General features: G+C 46.7%; 1 protein-coding gene across 2 annotated transcripts in view; it reads left to right on the top strand.

Moving 5' to 3' along the window:
- LOC138677396 (sulfotransferase 2B1-like) overlaps window positions 1-19,512 on the top strand; it is a 163,284-nt gene that overhangs the window by 35,805 nt on the left and 107,967 nt on the right. The window contains exon 2 of one of the 2 annotated variants that reach the window (XM_069767488.1): window positions 11,953-12,094. In XM_069767488.1, the coding sequence (XP_069623589.1) occupies window positions 11,959-12,094 (136 nt within the window). In that variant the 5' untranslated portion in view covers window positions 11,953-11,958. Of the gene's footprint in view, window positions 1-11,952; window positions 12,095-12,480; window positions 12,615-19,512 lie in introns of those variants that run through there. The other variant, XM_069767489.1, reaches the window with a different exon arrangement.

Raw genomic sequence — 19,512 nt, 5'->3', positions numbered from 1 at the left:
GACATAGTGTCCGATCTCAATTCCAGCTCTGTCATGTTCTCAAACAGTAGTTTACCCCCACATATGGGGTATCGGCATACTCAGGTCAAATTGTACAATGACTTTTGTGGTCCAATTTCTCCTGTTACCCTTGATAAAATAAAACAAATTGGATCTGAAGTAAAAATTTTGTGAAAAAAAGTTAAATATTCAATTTTTTTTTAAACATTCCAAACATTCCTGTGAAGTACCTGAAGGGTTAATAAACCTCTTGAATGTGGTTTCGATTACCTTGAGGGGTGCCATTTTTAGAATGGTGTCACTTTGGGGCATTTTCTGTCATATAGGCCCCTTAAAGTCACTTCAAGTTTGAGGTGGTCCCTAAAAACTGGTTTTGCAAATGTTGTAAAAATGAGAATTCGCTGGTCAAATGTTAACCCTTACAATTTTCTGACAACAAAAATATGTTTCCAAAATTGTGCCAATGTAAAGCAGACATGTGGGTATTGTTATTTACTGTATTAGCTATTTTGTATGATATGACTCTCTAATTTAAGGGCATAAAAACTAAAAGTTTAAAAATTGCAAAATGTTCAAAATTTTCACCAAATTTCTGTTTATTTCACAAATAAATGCAAGTCATTTTGAAGAAATTTTGCCACTATCATTGTTTGGGTTGGCAGAACGCACCAAATATATTTACCAATGAAATAGGTGCGTTCGCAACTCGGGATCCACCGTGCAGGAAAGAACCTGCTGCTAAGTAAGGCGGTGAAGTAAATTAGAATAAACGAACTCTGTTACTTCACAGAGCCTGTAGTAAAGAGAACGCTGGGCCCTGTTTAGCTCACAGGGAACACAGCTACTTAGTAGAGCCGACAGTGGTCATGCAGTCCAACCAAAACGCAGCTCCTCTCCGGTGGAGCCGGAATTCTAATGGCTATTAGCCAGCCCTAAATTCACTTATGAGAAACTCCTCGCCGAAGGTGCCAGCATTCTAGGGGCTTATTTCAGCCGGGTCCCTGACTGCATACACACAAAAACTCCTCGCCAGAGGTGCCAGCGTTCTAGGGGTTTATTTCAGCCGGGTCCCTGACCACACACACGACCCCACTGGTGCTGAGCTCATACATATTTGATACTAGCGCATGGCCGTGTGGTCATGAGAACCTTTTATAGTTATAGCACCTACAGGACCTTCCAAGAAGAACCAAAGGAAGTTGCTGCAGTACCTGAGCATGTGACCCTAGATCTCCACTGAGAGATCTTGCCCTGGGCATGCTCAGTGTGTGCAAAGCAGGACTTAGTCCTAGCACCTACAGGACCTTCCAAGAAGGACCAATGGAAGTTGCTGCAGTACCTGAGCATGTGACCCTAGATCTCCACTGAAAGATCTTGCCCTGGGCATGCTCAGTGTGTGCAAAGCAGGACTTAGTCCCAGAAAAGCCTGATCGCCGCAGAACAGTGCAGGGTACAATAGAAGAAGACACGGGCATGGGCACAGGGACACGCGGATGCTGGCCGTAATTAAGGATTGGGGGTTTATGTGACCGTGTGTGTCAATTTATTGATTTCTATCTGAAGCCGCTAGTCCAGACATTACCTTCTTATATTCGTGACACCACGGATGTCGTAGCGCGGGTTGACGGTATCCTTGTGGACAAAGCAACCCTTCTCGTCACTGCTGACGTTGAGGGATTGTATACTTGTATAGAACACTCTTGTGGGTTGGAGGCGGTTCGCTTCTTCCTCGGGACTTCCGATCTGGGCGGCCCTTTACATGGATTGGTACTTGAGCTGCTGGACTTTGTTCTCACACATAATTTTTTTGTCTTTAAAGACGTTTTTTATTTACAGAAGCGTGGCACAGCCATTGGCGTGGCCTGTGCGCCTTTGTATGCTAATCTCTTCCTTGGTTATTGGGAGAGATTCCTTTTTAGCGACGAGGGCCCACCGGCCGCCTCCCATGTGCTGTGCTGGTATCGCTTCATTGATGATATTCTTTTTTTGTGGGATGGGACTGTCCAGCAGCTCCAGGACTTTATGGCTGCTGTGAATAACAACACTCTTAATATTAAACTTACGCATGTTTACAGTGAGGTCGCGGTCGACTTTCTGGACGGCCGTCTTGAGATCGACAACCATCGTCGTATCCAGGCGGATGTCTTCAGGAAGTCGACCTCTGTTAATGCACTGTTGCATGCCTCATCGGCACACGATCCGTCCACGGTTAGGGCCGTCCCGATCGGACAATTCCTGAGGATGCGGCGAATCTGTTCCTCTGAGTCAAAATTTGAGGCACAGGACTCTGATCTCAGGGACCGATTTTTGGCTTGGGGGTATAGCCGGCGATCCATAAAACATGGTTATGATGGCGCCAGAAAGACCCCACGTGAGACTCTACTGCATCCACGTGACCGACAGATTGGCAGGGATGGGGCTGGCACCATTCGCTTTATTTCTACGTACAATCATGAGTGGAATGGGATGCGCTCCATCCTTGCCAAGCACTGTTCAGTTCTTGGGGCTGAGCCCTCTCTGGCGGCCTCCCTTGGCCCATACCCTCAGATGACCTCTAGGAGATGCAAACATTTGAATGACCTGCTGGTGCGTAGCCACTATTTCCCCAGTCCGAGTAACCCATTTGGTTCGAGGGGCCCCACTTTGGGGTGTTTCCCCTGCGGGCACTGTCTTGCCTGCACCAATGTCCTGCGATGCTCCAGTTTCACTTCTACTGATGGAACAAGAGAATTTGACATCAGGGAACGGATCTCATGCGGTACAACCAATATAATATAACAAACCCAAACTGAAAATTATAATACTAAATCTCTCCAGCATACTCACAACCACAGTGGGGGAGACTTATTCTAGGAGAGATAATACACTCAATGCATCTAGGACACTCCCACAGCTATCATGATACAACAAAGATGGAGTACAAGTCCATACTAAAATAACAATTTTATTAAATACACAATAGAAAATAAAAATCCAATATCAATTACATCAAAATAATGAATAAAGTAACAAGAAAAAAGTAAACAGTGACGGTAGCACAGATAAAAAACCAACGCGGAGGAAAACTGATGCCACATATGTAAGTAAAGTGCCTAGTGCAAAGGTAAATATAGAACCAAGGAAAGGTAAAGGGGTATAGGGCCTAATCAGATAGTCATAGGTCCATGTGGACCGTCACAGAGCCCTGTACATAGGCTCCAATAAAATACAACTGTCCGTGATGGCGCCCAAATCCCCTCTACATCCTTACCCCTGGAGCTGGCACTCAGAAATGATCCACGCTGGAGCCCCAATGCGCGTTTCGCGTTTGCTTCGTCAGGGGGCTGTTTCATCAAGGGCAGGATCAATGCAGCTAGCTATCAGGAGATTTTGGAGCACTTCATGCTTCCATCGGCTGAAATGCTTTATGGAGATGAAGATTTCATTTTTCAGCACGACCTGGCACCTGCTCACAGTGCCAAAACCACTGGTAAATGGTTTACTGACCATGGTATTACTGTGCTCAATTGGCCTGCCAACTCTCCTGACCTGAACCCCATAGAGAATCTGTGGGATATTGTGAAGAGAAAGTTGAGAGACGCAAGACCCAACACTCTGGATGAGCTTAAGGCCGCTATTGAAGCATCCTGGGCCTCCATAACATCTCAGCAGTGTCACCGGCTGATTGCCTCCATGCCACGCCGCATTGAAGCAGTCATTTCTGCCAAAGGATTCCCGACCAAGTATTGAGTGCATAACTGAACATTATTATTTGATGGTTTTTTTGTTTGTTATTAAAAAACACTTTTATTTGATTGGATGGGTGAAATATGCTAATTTATTGAGACAGGTTTTTTGGGTTATCAGGAGTTGTATGCCAAAATCATCAGTATTAAAACAATAAAAGACCTGACAAATTTCAGTTGGTGGATAATGAATCTATAATATATGAAAGTTTAATTGTAATCATTACATTATGGTAAATAATGAAATTTAACACTATATGCTAATTTTTTGAGAAGGACCTGTAAGCAGAATGTGCCTGCCCTCGTCAGAATGCTAAGCAGCTTTAGGCTAGGCAGGGACCAGCATGGGAGACTGGCTGGGAATCCCTGGTACCGTTTGTACTCCTTATTATTTATTCCTTATTTGTGTGTGCCAAGGTGTCATCCTCTGCCTCCTTTTGTATTTAAATATATGACCCTTCCAGCCCTGGGCGTCCTTAACCCCTGTATGGCTCGGGATCTTTTGGTTTTAGCATTTGTTTTTATGTTTGTGTTTGTGATTTTAACCTCTGGTTTATTTAGATTATTAGTGATAATAATTGATCCGAGGCCTTAAGGTATGCCTTTTGAATATGTCCTTGGCTCCATTCAAGTAACCAGCGTGGATACCATCCAAATCGGGGCAAAGTGGACTCATCAAGACATCTGCTTCAGAGAGAATGAGACAAATACTCTTACTATGAAGACTGTTAAACTGAAGCGATGCACTTTTTCCACTATAATGTGATGCCGATGTATAGAAACGGTTTAGTTCCACTTTGTATATTTGTTCAGTTACCGGATTTTATTGTGAGCTGTATTTTCGATGGGTCCCCAATTGTCCTGTATTGGTAGTAGCTATGAGTAGTGGATGTGGAGGGAGTAGCTTTTATACTTATATTGTGCACTTTTAGTATTTTCCCTCATCAGTGGCCGTGCGCATTGCGCTGTGATTCGTCCTGTCCCTGTGTGGACCGGCGTCTTAGGGCTCGGTGTGTGCGCTTCGGACATTTTTTCTTTGCCCTGGGCGTGCGCACCTGGTCTGATGCTGATTTCCACTGCTGGGACTTGCAGGACACAGTGCACATGTGCCGATGGCGCCACTGTGATTGGCTGCTGTGCACCATGTGACCGGGGCCAAGGGCTATTTTATCGTCCTGTTAGGCAGTACATGGTTATCCCCCTGAGGAAGTGGCACTGGTGGCCACGAAACGTGCGTTGGGGACCATCGCCTGACCGCCCCCCCCTACCTCTGTGTAGTGGTAAGTGCTAGCACCCTTTTTCCACCAGCATACTTAATGGCATTACTGTAGAATCCCAATGCTTTGGGGTGACCTTGGTTGGATAGTGTAGGTGCTTTTTCTTATGCATACCATTACAAGGGTATTTACATCTGGGGGAGTGGGGGGATGGGCGCTTTTCCAGCATTCCTGGGACATTCATCCTGTGCTCTAGTCATTAGATAATGTAATATTTTGATATATGTTTTTGTATTATTTATGGCAATTAAAGTTTGTTTTATAAATCATTGCTCTTAATTGCTCTCCTTTTGGCATAAGGAGAAAAGGAGTCTGCCCAGTGGAATCGGCTACGGCATTGTTCAAGGCAAATTCCGCCCAAGGTAGCAAAGATGCCCAGTCATCTTGCCTAGCAGAGACAAAATGCCGCAAGTATATCACCAGAGTCTGGTTGGTACTCTCTACCAACCCATTCGTCTCGGGATGGTATGCAGAGGAGAGATTCAACTCTATGACGAGTAAACGGCAAAGCTCTCTCCAAAACCGAGACGCAAACTGGGGACCCCGGTCGCTGACAATTTTATCAGGCATTCCATGTAAACGGAAAATATGTTTTATGAACAACGCCGTCAAGGCCCGTGCAGAAGGTAACCGTGGAAGCGGCACCAAGTGCACTATTTTAGAGAAATGATCGGTGACAACCCAGATAACTGTGCAGCTACGAGACTTGGGTAAGCCCACCACGAATTCCATCCTGACCATTTCCCAGGGCCTGTCTGCCACCAGTAGGAGGTAAAGCAACCCAGCAGGCTGATGCCGAGGAGACCGATTCTGGGCGCAGGAAACGCATGCCAGAATATAGTCCCCGACATCACGGGCCATATGCAGCCACCAGTACGTTCTCGCCAAAAGCTCAGATGTCCTTTTGGTCCCAAAATGCCCACCCACTCTGGATGAGTGAACCCAAGCGAGAACCTCTGGTCGCAAATTCGCTGGCACAAAAGTCTGCCCAGGGGCACAGACTCTAGCGAAACCAGAGCTACAGTTCTCAGGCTCTCAGAAGGGACAATAAGCCGAGGCTCCTCCTCCTCCTCAGATGACACTACGGAGCGGGAGAGAGCGTCGGCACGAAAGGTTCTTCTCCCCGGAGAGAAAATGAAGAGTAAAATGAAACCGGGAGAAGAACAGGGACCATCTAGCCTGGCGAGAATTCAGCCGCTGGGCCGTCTGTAGATATACCAAGTTCTTGTGGTCAGTGAAAACCTGGAAGGGAAAGCGAGCTCCCTCCAAGAGGTGTCTCCACTTTGAGAAAGCTAACTTCATGGCTAGCAACTCCCTGTCTCAGATGGAATAATTCCTCTCCGCCAGTGTGATGGTCTTGGAGATGAAGAAACAAGGATGCTTCCGACCTTGAGCATCCTTTTGGAAAAGGACTGCTCCAGCACCAACGAATGAGACATACACCTCCATGATAAATGGCTTATCTACATCGGGGCGATGTAGAATGGGAACGCTAGCGAAGTGTGACTTAACCGAAAGGAAGGCTTTGGAGACATCCTCCGACCACAACTTGTGATTTGATCCCTTCTTGGTGAGGGCAACCAAGGGAGCTACCAAAGTTGAGAAGTGTGGGATGAACTGACGATAGTAATTAATAAACCCCATAAAGCGCTGCACCGCTTTAAGTGAATGGCGTTCCTGCCAGTCCATCACAGCCTGTAGCTTGGCAGGATCCATAGCCAAACCCTGGGCAGAGATGAAATAACCAAGAAAGGTCAAGTATTCCTGCTGAAACACACACTTCTCCAACTTGGCATAGAGGGAGTTTGCCCGTAAGAGGTCGAAGACTTTGCGAACATCTCTCCGATGGGAGTCAATATCTGGAGAGTAGATGAGAATATCATCCAGATAGACTACGACCGAGGTGGTGAGCATATCCCGGAAAATGTCATTCACAAAGTCTTGGAAAACGGCTGGGGCATTACAGAGCCCGGAGGGTATCACCAGATATTCATAGTGCCCATCCCTGGTGTTAAAAGCTGTCTTCCGTTCGTCCCCCTCATGAATGCGAATCAGGTTGTAAGCACCCCGCAGATCTAATTTTGTAAATACCCTTGCTCCCCATAGCCTATCAAAAAGCTCAGATATCAGGGGTAATGGGTACTTGTTCTTAACGGTCATGGCGTTAAGACCCCTATAGTCTATGCATGGACGTAAATCTCCACTTTTCTTCTGCACAAAGAAGAACCCTGCCGCTGCCGGTGACACTAACTTCCTAATGAATCCTTTTGCCAGATTCTCTTGGATGTACTGAGACATTGCCTCCGTCTCCGGGAGAGATAACGGATAGACTCGACCCCTGGGAGGCTCAGCACCAGGCAAGAGATCAATAGGACAGTCATCAGGGCGGTGAGGCGGAAGGGTCTCTGCAACCCTTTTGGAGAACACGTCTGCATAGGGCCAATAGTGTTTGGGGAGAGAGGAAAGATCTGCGGGTACCTCTGTTGTAGCAACCTGAACGCACTCCCTCTGACATCAACCCTCACAGGATTTACTCCATCCCCAAATTCTCCCTGAGGACTACTCTACATGAGGAGAATGATAGCGTAGCCATGGTATCCCCAACAGGACCTCATCAATTCCCTCAGGAATGACTAATAGAGAGATAATCTCCTGATGTGATGGAGACACAGAAAGAGTGAAAGGAATGGTTTGGTGGGTAATCTGTGAGGGTAGTGTCAATCCATTTACCACTCTAACGGTTACAGGTTTGGCGAGCATCACCAGGGGTATTGCGTGACGCTGGGCAAAAGTGGATGACATTAAATTACCCTCCGCCACAGAGTCCACGCATAGCTTTACCATAAGAGTGGATGGGCCTATGGTAATTGTCCCCTTGAAGGACAACTTAGAGGCAAATGTCACCGTGTGTAGTGTACCTCCTCCAACTGCCACTGAACGCTGACGTCTCCCCGACCGCTGAGGACACTTGGAGGCAAGATGTCCTGACTGCCAGCAAACATGACAGACCTTAAGTGCACGAGCGGACTGGGACTTGGATCCCGCTCGTGTCACCTCTATGGCCTCATGTGACTCAGATGCCTGGATTGGAGATTCCAAAGGTCTGGTGAAGGTGGGAGCCAGCCGAAACCTCTGCCTACACTGGGCTCGCTCCAACCTTCGCTCATGAAAAGGAAGGTCTATGCAAGTTGATACAGCTATGAGCTCCTCCAGTGTGGTGGGAATCTCCCTAGTGACCAAAGCATCCTTCACATGGTCAGCCAGCCCCCTTCAAAGTACAGGAATGAGGGTTTTATCTGACCATTCCAACTCAGACGCTAATGTCCGGAAGTGGACGTCAAAATGGCTGACCATGGTTGAACCCTAAGTCAAAGCCAGCAGTTGGAGCGCTGTATCATGAGTGACTTGAGGTCCCACAAAGACCTGTTTCAGAGAGTCCAGAAACTGAGGAACACTCCACACCACATGATCGTTGCGCTCCCACAGCGGCGTAGCCCACTCCAAAGCTCTGTCCGACAGGAGAGAGATTATAAATCCCCCCTTTGCCCGCTCTTGTGGTAAAACTTGCAGCCAGGAGCTCGAGGTGTATACCACACTGGCTCACGAAACCCTACAGGACTTACTGTCCCCAGAGTATTTCTCAGGCAATGGGAGGTGAGATAAAGTCAGAACAGAGGTGACACAGGGACATGTGGCATAGTAGATGACAAAATCACTGGTACAAGATATATATATTCCCTAATCTGAAATGTCCTTTTTCCATCTGATGAACAGAAAGTAGTAGTCCGCTCAATGTTACGACACGCTAATCAAGAGCCACAAGGGAAACATTCTTTCCTCTGCTGGGTGCATTATCTATGGTGCCAACAAGAGATATAGATCAAACTTGATCTGTAGTCCTTTGTTGTTTTGTCTGTGATTTAATGATAGATTAAGGGATAGCCTAGAGGTACCTTCACACTAAACGATATCGCTAGCGATCCGTGACGTTGCAGCGTCCTGGATAGCGATATCGTTCAGTTTGACACGCAGCAGCGATCAGAATCCTGCTGTGATGTCGCTGGTCGTGGCTAGAAGGCCAGAACTTTCTTTGGTCGCTGGCTCTCCCGCTGACATCGCTGAATCGGCGTGTGTGACACCGATTCAGCGATGTCTTCGCTGGTAACCAGGGTAAACATCGGGTTACTAAGCGCAGGGCCGCGCTTAGTAACCCGATGTTTACCCTGGATACCATCCTAAAAGTTAAAAAAACAAACACTTCATACTTACCTACCGCTGTCTGTCCCCGGCGCTGTGCTTTCCTGCACTCACTGTGAGCACAGCGGCCGGAAAGCAGAGCGGTGACGTCACCGCTGTGCTTTCCGGCCGCTGTGCTCACAGCCAGAGCAGAGAAGCAGAGCGCCGGGGACAGACAGCGGTAGGTAAGTATGAAGTGTTTGCTTTTTTTACTTTTAGGATGGTAACCAGGGTAAACATAGGGTTACTAAGCGCGGCCCTGCGCTTAGTAACCCGATGTTTACCCTGATTACCGGCATCGCTGGTCGCTGGAGAGCGGTCTGTGTGACAGCTCTCCAGCGACCAAACAGCGATGCTGCAGCGATCCGGATCGTTGTCTGGATCGCTGCAGCGTCGTTTAGTGTGAAGGTACCTGAGGGATAGAAGGGATAGCCATCTTGGAGCAGGGGCACCACATCCCAAATTTAGGGTGCCAACCTCCACTGTCAGGTAGGCCATCAGATTCCAGGGCCTAATAGGGACAATGTAAGATATATTGTTATTTTTCAGCATTTTCTCAAGGGCCGCTACCCTGATTCCTTGGCTGAGGTCCCCCTGTTAAGAGTGTTTTTACATTTTTTTAAATTATTTTTTCTTGACTTTGATTTTTTGGATAATTAATAAAGAGTTTCTGTATAGGGGTAGTTTCCTTTCTTAATGTGGGAAATCAGCAGCATGGCACTACTGTAGTTTGGAGTGTATCAAGAAAAGGCAAGAAAATTTGCAGTAATCAGGAATGATCGCTCCTTCCATCTGCTTCTGGTCAATGTGCGGATTTTAAACCTTGGTGTTGCCATTAACCTACTGCTAAGTAAAAGTAGCTGTTACTGCAATTAGTTGAATAGCAAATTTTGAAATTTGTTGCTCAGTGAGATTGGATAGATTTAGTACCCTGCTGCAATCATGTTACTTAGTCCCACTCATAGCCCCAGTGCTTCCTCAGATTTCTTCAATACTGTTTGCAAGGCCTCCTTCACACATCCTGGTGATTCCTGTAAAGGAAGCATACAGTGCTGGTGAGATATATGGTCTGTGTTCATGTGTACGTTTGGTATATGACATGTGTGCAGTCCATGTGCCATCTGTGTGTCTGTATTTGCTGTCGGTATGACAGAGTATCCATGTGTCACATTTGTGTCACAGGTATTGGCACCTGGGAAGAAGCAGTACAGTTTGCACTGATCCCAGGTGCCGGGAACTGCTGAAAACTGCTCTCCTTTGTCTCCTGATCGCACTGAGATCAGCGCGACCAGGAGACAATGATGAAATTTTATATTCAGACTCCTGTGTGTACCTCCTGTGCAAAATAAATAGTGACATAGAAAAAACGGTATGGGCTCCAGCACATTTTTCATAACCAGAAGAGGGAAATCCCATGGCTATGGCTTTATGTTAATAACCTGGGACAAGGGCCAATATCCCATAAGGTTCCCAGGCTATTAACAACAGATCACAGCTGTTTGCTCAGCATCTCCTGGTAAATTTATGAGAGGACTCCAGGAAAGAAAATGACGTAGTTTCCACCTATAAATTTAAACCACAAATAGCTAAACATACATCTATGGCTTGATATTCGTAGCCTGGGAAGAAGTCGGAGATATTGCCCCCTCAAGCTACCAACATCATCCCTCAGTCACCCCCGAAATGGCACATCCATAAGATGCTCAAAATCTGGCCTTGGCCTCACCCTTCTCACTTGCTCTGTGGCAGTGGCAAGTAGTGCAATATGGTTGGAGGGCTGACATCACCTTTGTAGTGCCAGGTGACATCAAGCCCAGCAGTTAGTAATGGATAGGTGCGTATCAGATTCCTGTCCATTACTAACCCCATATTCATATTGTGAACGAAGGCCCAGCAACAATAAAGTCCTTGATTTGAAAGAATACAAAACACCCTGTTTAACACGTGTATTTAAAAATAAAAAACACATTTATACTCACCCTACGCTCATTCCATCGAAACCCTCATCTCCTGTAAAAAAACAGAAAAGAGAAACCAACATATATTCACCTTATACCCATTCTGTTGAAGCCCTTGTCTTCTGTAACAACAGAAAAATAATAATCCACCATATCCCTCACCTGTCTGACCCACTGTCCCACGCCGTAATCCATTTCAGTGATAAGTGCTTTACAACCTGGACGGTGCCAAGAAGCGACTGTTCAGGCAGAGGAGCAGGATACAATGATGTGCTGCGTGAGCAGCTTCAGTGTGGGTGGTGATGTCATAGAGTTCCCACACTTCAGTGTGAGTGACCCAAAGAACTGCGGTGACCTCAAGGAGATCACCACAATCACCGAATTTTGTCTTGGATAGGAGAAAATGATAAATTCTGCTTTCAGCAGCTGCCGACACCAGGGATCAGAGGGAACTGCACCTCTTCTCACAGGCACCGGCTGCTAAATGCAACTCCCATCATTGTCTCCTGGTTGCGCTGATCTGTCATCCATGTGTCATCAAAGTGCATGTGTGCAGCACGCATTTAATCTGTGCTGCGCCGAAAATAACGTCATGTCTGCTGGTTTCACATGTAGACACATGGTCTGTGTGAAAAATCTGACATTCTAATCCCTATAGAGATAGAGGAACTTACTCTGTGAACTTTGTGTTCCTCTTCAATATCTCGAATTATGCACATTACCTTATTGTGACCTCATCTTTTATCTCTTTTAAAGTAAAACATGTCGGATCCTTACCGTGAATACAAGGGAGTCCTTTACCTTAGCATGTCAACCACTAAGGAAGATCTGGAATTTGTGGAAAATGAATTTCAAGTTAGAGATGATGACGTCTATAATATAGCATATTTAAAATCAGGTAAAGGATTAAATACAAATCATAGGTCATACGGTTCTTCTGCATTCAGTATTTTTCTCACACTTTCTTTGTTTTCTCTTTTTATTATACTATGATTTACATACAAAGTAAAGAATTGCATTATATTTTCAAGCTAATGTGTGTTTCTGACTTTGACAACAGTTCCACAAATATTTTAAAGAAGTGTCAGACTGAGTTGACAAAGGCCCACCAATAACTAGGTGGCCCCACTGTTCGGCTACATGCAAAAATGACCTGACCCTAGCACACAATTTTCCTTTTGCTTCTATATAATATTAATTTGGCTAGCCTGATTACTGGATGATTAGATGATGTCTTTTTTTTTCAGTAAATAGTGAACCAAGTGCTCATCAGCACTACGTCAGTGAGGCCTACCAGAGAATTATCCTGTTTCCCTGCCGGCCAGTTCAAGCCTGTTTAAAACCGTTGGCTTCTGGAATATATTTTGTTCCTAACTTGGAGGCATCAAATGGAGAGATAATGAATATGGGACAGCAAAGTGAGAAAAACAGTGCTAACATGTGTGTAAAATTAACTCTATTAATTAAAAAAAAACAAGGACAACAAATTGACAAACTTATTGGACCAAGGACAAAGTCAGTTAGTATTGATGAAACAAATAAAAACATATAAGGGATCAATTATTAAAGGTGTAAGGGCCAAAATATAGAATTAGTTTGATTGCAGAGCTTTTATGTTTCACAACTGATTAAAATCTGTTTGTTAATGAGCCTCTTCAGTGAGAAAGACATCAGGAGCTCTAAGTTCCAGTCTTCATCTTCTCTGATTGCTTATATAAGTTCCCAAGGGAAAATTGCATGACCTATAAAGTTGCCTATGCTAACTTGGCACTCTCCATAACAGAAAAAACCACCAGTAGGGTTGAGTGACCTTGACTTTTTTAGAGTCGAGTCGGAGTAGAGTCGAAACCCGACTATCTCAAAAGTCGAGTCGAGTGGAATCGGCCGATTATCGCGAAAAGTCGGGGAAACCCAATGCAAGTCAATGGGGGAGCATAGTCAGCAGTGAGTGGAGGCCAGGAAAACACCTACAGTGCCCATTTTAATGGCAAAAACATCCATTCTTGTTACTGAAGCTTGTCAATCTTAATTTACCTTATAATAATAGTTTGGCTAAAGTTGTGGTATGGCTGATTCAAGTAATTAGTGGGCCCAGGAAATCTGGACCACGTCACGGCAGTGGAGCAGGGAGAGGTAAGTATTTCAACTTTGCAAGTGCTGTGATCCTGAGCAAGCAGGGGGGCCCACTCGTTGGCATTGGCACTGGCACAGGGCCCCTCAAAGTACAGCGGTGTGTTTGCACGGCGGGGGCGCCTTCCACCAGCAGCAACACTTTTGGTTACTATGAGGGGCCCTGTGCCAGTGACGTCGCCAACGAGTATTCCTCCCCCCACCTGATGAAGAAACCTGCACCTTTATCTGCACCTTCCTCTTTGTCCCCGTGTAAGGTGGTATGGTATGCGGGAAGGGGGACCTGACTTTCAGCAGGGTTACAATCTTGCAGTGTAGCGTGCACGGGGAACGTTGCATTATGAGTCAATGTACCAGCAGACTCATCTATCACTGGCTGGGCAATGGGCAGGATGAGGGGGAAACAGATATGGGCCCAAAGAATAAAGTGGGCTAAATGCAGTTCAAAATTGGTAACAGGACTAACCAGGGGGCATTGCTTTATTCAGTGGAGGACAACTTGAATGAGAGGCTGACACAGAGAGTAGGCCCAAATCAGTAAGTAGTCTAAATGCAGTTCAAAATTGGCAACAGTAGTAAACAGGCGGCACAGCTTTGTTCACTGGAGGAGAACAGCAAGGAGCGGCAGACACCGATAGAAGGCCCCAACCCAACTAGTAGGCCCACTGCATTTTTAAAATTCCGATAGGCTGAAAACCAGATAAAGGTCATTTTTTGTAAAGAGGACAGCTGTATTGAGTGGCGCAGCCAGACACTACAAGTAGGCCTTAAACCACAAAGTTGGCTCGACGCAGGTTTAAAAAAGGTTACATGGGTACACGGTCTGCATTGGTGTGCTCAGTGGAGGACAATTGGAAGGAGGGACCGCAGAAAAACTTTGTAGGCGTAAAATTACAAAATAGGCTCTATGCAGCTTCGATTATGTGGCAAACTGGAGAACACCTTGGAGCGGCAGACACCGTCTCTACGACCTAGACCCAACTTGTAGGCCTAATGTAGTGTTGTTTCAACAACTACTAAACGAGAGCTAGAAGCTCGAAGCTATGGAGAGGAAACCTGGGGAACACCTTGGAGTGGAAGACACTGTCTCTACAACCCAGACCCAACTTGTAGGCCTAATGCAGTGTTGTTTTCAACAACTACTAAACGAGAGCTTGAAGATTGAAGCAATGGAGAGGAAACCTGGAGAACACCTTGGAGCGGAAGACACCGTCTCTACAACCCAGACCCAACTTGTAGGCCTAATGCAGTGTTGTTCTCAACAACTACTAAACGAGAGCTAGAAGCTCGAAGCTATGGAGAGGAAACCTGGGGAACACCTTGGAGAGGAAGACATCGTCTCTACAACCCAGACCCAACTTGTAGGCCTAATGCAGTGTTGTTTTCAACAACTACTAAACGAGAGCTTGAAGATTGAAGCAATGGAGAGGAAACCTGGAGAACACCTTGGAGCGGGAGACACCGTCTCTACAACCCAGACCCAACTTGTAGGCCTAATGCAGTGTTGTTTTCAACAACTACTAAATGAGAGCTAGAAGCTCTAAGCTATGGAGAGGAAACCTGGGGAACACCTTGGAGTGGAAGACACCGTTTCTACAACCCAGACCCAACTTGTAGGCCTAATGCAGTGATGTTTTCAACAACTACTAAACGAGAGCTAGAAGATCAAAGCTATGGAGAGGCAACTTGGGGAACACCTTGGAGCGGCAGACACCGTTAGTAGGCCCTACCGAAGTAGTAGTAGTAGCCCCAATGCAGTTTTCAAATTCCTATAGGCTGAAAACCAGACTATTGACGCTCAGCTTTTTTAAAAGGAGGACAGCTGTATTGAGTGGCGCAGACAGACACAGGCAGTAGGCCTTAAACACAAAATTTGGCTCAATGCAGTTTAAAAAAGGTTACAGGGGTACACAGGCAACATTGGTCTCTTCAGTGGAGGACAATTTCAATTATGGACCACAGACAGAGTTTGTACGCCTACTATTAAAAAAAGGATGCTCTATGCAATTTAAAATAGGTTCCAGGGGTACACGGGCAGCAGTGGTCTGGTCGGTGGAGGACTAGTGGAAGGAGGGACCGCAGACAGGCATAGTAGGCCTAACATAACAAAATTAGGCTGTAGGCACTTTAAAATAGGTTCCAGGGGTACACGGGCAGCAGTGGTCTGGTCAGTGGAGGACTATTGGAAGGAGGGACTGCAGACAGGCATAGTAGGCCTAACATAACAAAATTAGGCTGTAGGCACTTTAAAATAGGTTCCAGGGGTACAGGGGCAGCAGTGGTCTGGTCAGTGGAGGACTAGTGGAAGGAGGGACCGCAGACAGGCATAGTAGGCCTAACATATCAAAATTAGGCTGTAGGCACTTTAAAATAGGTTCCAGGGGTACACGGGCAGCAGTGGTCTGGTCAGTGGAGGACTAGTGGAAGGAGGGACTGCAGACAGGCATAGTAGGCCTAACATAACAAAATTAGGCTGTAGGCACTTTAAAATAGGTTCCAGGGGTACACGGGCAGCAGTGGTCTGGTCAGTGGAGGACTATTGGAAGGAGGGACCGCAGACAGGCTTAGTAGGCCTAACATAACAAAATTAGGCTGTAGGCACTTTAATAAAGGTTCCAGGGGTACACAGGCAGCAGTGGTCTGGTCAGTGGAGGACTAGTGGAAGAAGGGACCGCAGACAGGCTTAGTAGGCCCAACATAACAAAATTAGGCTGTAGGCACTTTAAAATAGGTTCCAGGGGGACACGGGCAGCAGTGGTCTGGTCAGTGGAGGACTAGTGGAAGGAGGGACCGCAGACAGGCTTAGTAGGCCTAACATAACAAAAGTGGGCACTTGGAATTCTCTTGCAGGGGTACACAGGCAGCATTGGTGTTGTCAGCGGAGGCCGATTGTAATGAGTGTCTGACAGTTAGTACTCACAAAAAATAAATAGATGTTAATGTCTCGCAATGCAACAAAACCAAAACACAAAAGGGTGGAATAATAAGGTACAGGGGTGGGCTCTTCTGCTGAGTTTCAGACCTAGTAATTTGGCGCTAAGTATTTACTGGTGTAAATATAGGACACTGCCCCTGACTATTTAAAGTACCATCATACATGTCAACACATTGGTATTGTCAGTGCCAGGCATTGAAGGATGTCAGCGCATAGACTAAACATTGGTGGAGCTGTGAGAGATAATTTTGCAAGTGGTAGAGCATTGTTTGAGCTGGGGGGGAACTCTCTTGTGGCCGGCGGTACAGGCCCAGGGCCCCTCATGTTACAACGGTGTGTCTGACGTTGGGTGCGCACCACCACCGCCAGAGACACTTTATTGTACTATGAGGGACCCATTGGCAGTGCCGTCGACCAAAAGCGTGCACACCCACCTCTTCAGACAAACGGCACTCTCACGGGTGCTTCCGCCAAGTGGCGAGACCACGGCCCCGTGGGGGGAGTTTGGCCATTTAGGGAGGTGTAAACATGTCGTATGCTGGACAAACAGCTGCTGGAAATTACGAGATTGGAAAAGTCAGTCAGAGCAGTCCACAAGCAAGACCTTTTCATTGAAAGCTAGGTGTCAGCCGGGCAAGGTGGGGTAAAAGAATTCGAAATCCAGTTGTGGTTCATTTTAATGAATGTTAGATCATCAACATTTTGGGTAGCCTGACGAGTCCTTTTTTCAGTTAATATTGAAACTGCAGCACTGAATACTCTTTCTGATAGGACACTAGCTGCTGGGCAAGCAAGCTCCTGCAATGCATAGTCTGCCAATTCTGGCCAGGTGTCTAATTTGGATGCCCAGTAATCAAATGGGAATGACGGTTGAGGGAGAACATCGATAAGGGATGAAAAATAGTTAGTAACCATACTGGACAAATGTTGTCTCCTGTCACTTTGAATTGATGCTGCAGTACCTATCCTGTCTGCGGTCATAGCAAAATCACTCCACAACCTGGTCAGAAAACCCCTCTGTCCAACGCCACTTCTGATTTGTGCACCTCTAACACTTCTGGTCTGCTGCCCCCTGCAGCTCGTGTGAGAACGATCACGGGCGCTGTGTGCAGGGAATGCCAGAAGCAAACGGTCAACAAGAGTTGATTGTTTGGTTGCCAAAATTTGTTCCAGGTTTTCATGTGGCATAATATTTTGCAATTTGCCATTATAGCGAGGATCAAGGAGGCAGGCTAACCAGTAATCGTCATCGGTAGGGTTGAGCGAAACGAGTCGTTCATTTTCAAAAGTCGCCGACTTTTGGCAAAGTCGGGTTTCATGAAACCCGATCCGACCCCTGTGCGGGGTCGGTCATGCAGTACGCGACTTTCGCGCCAAAGTCGCGTTTCAATGACGCGAAAAGCGCCATTTCTCAGTCAATGAAGGTGAACGCAGAGTGTGGGCAGCGTGATGACATAGGTCCTGGTCCCCACCATCTTAGAGAAGGGCATTGCAGTGATTGGCTTGCTGTCTGCGGCGTCACAGGGGCTATAAAGGGGCGTTCCCGCCGACCGCCATGTTACTGCTGCTGATCTGAGCTTAGGGAGAGGTTGCTGCCGCTTCGTCAGAAGCAGGGATAGCGTTAGGCAGGGTCCATTAACCACCAAACCGCTTGTGCTGTAGCGATTTCCACTGTCCAACACCACCTTCGGTGTGCAGGGACAGTGGAAGCTACATTTTTTTTTTTTCTCAGCGCTGTAGCTCATGGGGCTGCCCTAGAAGGCTCCCTGATAGCTGCATTGCTGTGTGTACGCCGCTGTGCAAACCAACTGCTTTTTTCAAAGCACAAATCCTCTTGTTCCTTCCTTTCTGCACAGCTCTCTTGTTTGTTTGTCCACACTTTTTATTTAATTTGTGCATCAGTCCACTCCTTATTGCTGCCTGCCATACCTGGCTGAGATTACTGCAGGGAGATAGTAATTGTAGGACAGTCCCTGTTTTTTTTTTTTTTGTGGGAGATTAAGATTGACATTTCTGCTAGAGTGCCATCCCTGTCTGTGTCATCTCTCACTCAGTGGGCCATAGAAAGCCTATTTATTTTTTTTGTTGATTTGGTTTCTAAATTCTACCTGAAAAAATCAATAAATCAGTCAGTGGGAGATAAATATTGGCCTCTGGGCTTGTGTGCCAGTCCTGACTCCTGTGTGTGCCATCTCTCAGTCAGTGGGGCATAGAAAGCCTTTTTTTTTTTTTTTTGGTTTCTAAATTGTCCTTGAAAAAATCATTTTATTTTATTTGTTTCTAAATTCTTCCTGAAAAAATCATTTTATTTTATTTTGTTTCTAAAGTCTCCCTGAAAAAAAAAATAAATAAATAAAACAGTGGGAGATTAACCCCTTCCCGACCTTTGACGCCACGTAGGCGTCATGAAAGTCGGTGCCAATCCGACCCATGACGCCTATGTGGCGTCATGGAAAGATCGCGTCCCTGCAGGCCGGGTGAAAGGGTTAACTCCCAGGGGGAGTGGTAGTTTAGCCCAGGGGGGGTGGCTTCACCCCCTCGTGGCTACGATCGCTCTGATTGGCTGTTGAAAGTGAAACTGCCAATCAGAGCGATTTGTAATATTTCACCTATTATAACGGGTGAAATATTACAATCCAGCCATGGCCGATGCTGCAATATCATCGGCCATGGCTGGAAATACTAATGTGCCCCCAGCCCACCCCACCGATCGCCCCTCCAGCCCCCCGATCTGGCCGGTACACTGCTCCGGCTCCCCTCTGTCCTGTGCTCCGCTCCCCCCCGTGCTCTTGTCCGCTCCCCCCGTGCTTCAATCACCCCCCCGTGCTCCGATCAACCCCCTGCACTCCGATCCACCCCCCTCCGTGCTCCGTTCCACCCCCCCGTGCTCCATTCCACCACCCCGTGCTCCGTTCTACCCCCCCGTGCTCCGTTCCACCCCTCCCGCGCTCCGATTCACCCCCCCATGCTCCGATCCCCCCCCCGTGCTCCCCCCCCACCCTATCATACTTACCGATCCTGCCGGGGTCCGTCCGTCTTCTCCCCGGGCGCTGCCATCTTCGTTCCAAAGTGCATTTTGATCACTGAGATATAATCTATCTCAGTGATCAAAATAACAAAAATAATAAATGACCCCCCCCTTTGTCACCCCCATAGGTAGGGCAATAAAAAAAATAAAGAATTTTTTTTCCCACTAATGTTAGAATAGGGTTAGGGTTAGGGGTAGGGTTAGCGGTAGGGTTAGGGGTAGG

Source organism: Ranitomeya imitator, chromosome 4 (assembly GCF_032444005.1).
Source record: "Ranitomeya imitator isolate aRanImi1 chromosome 4, aRanImi1.pri, whole genome shotgun sequence".
In the NCBI taxonomy this organism is placed as follows: Eukaryota; Metazoa; Chordata; class Amphibia; order Anura; family Dendrobatidae; genus Ranitomeya; species Ranitomeya imitator.
This window is presented reverse-complemented; position numbering and strand designations above follow the sequence as displayed.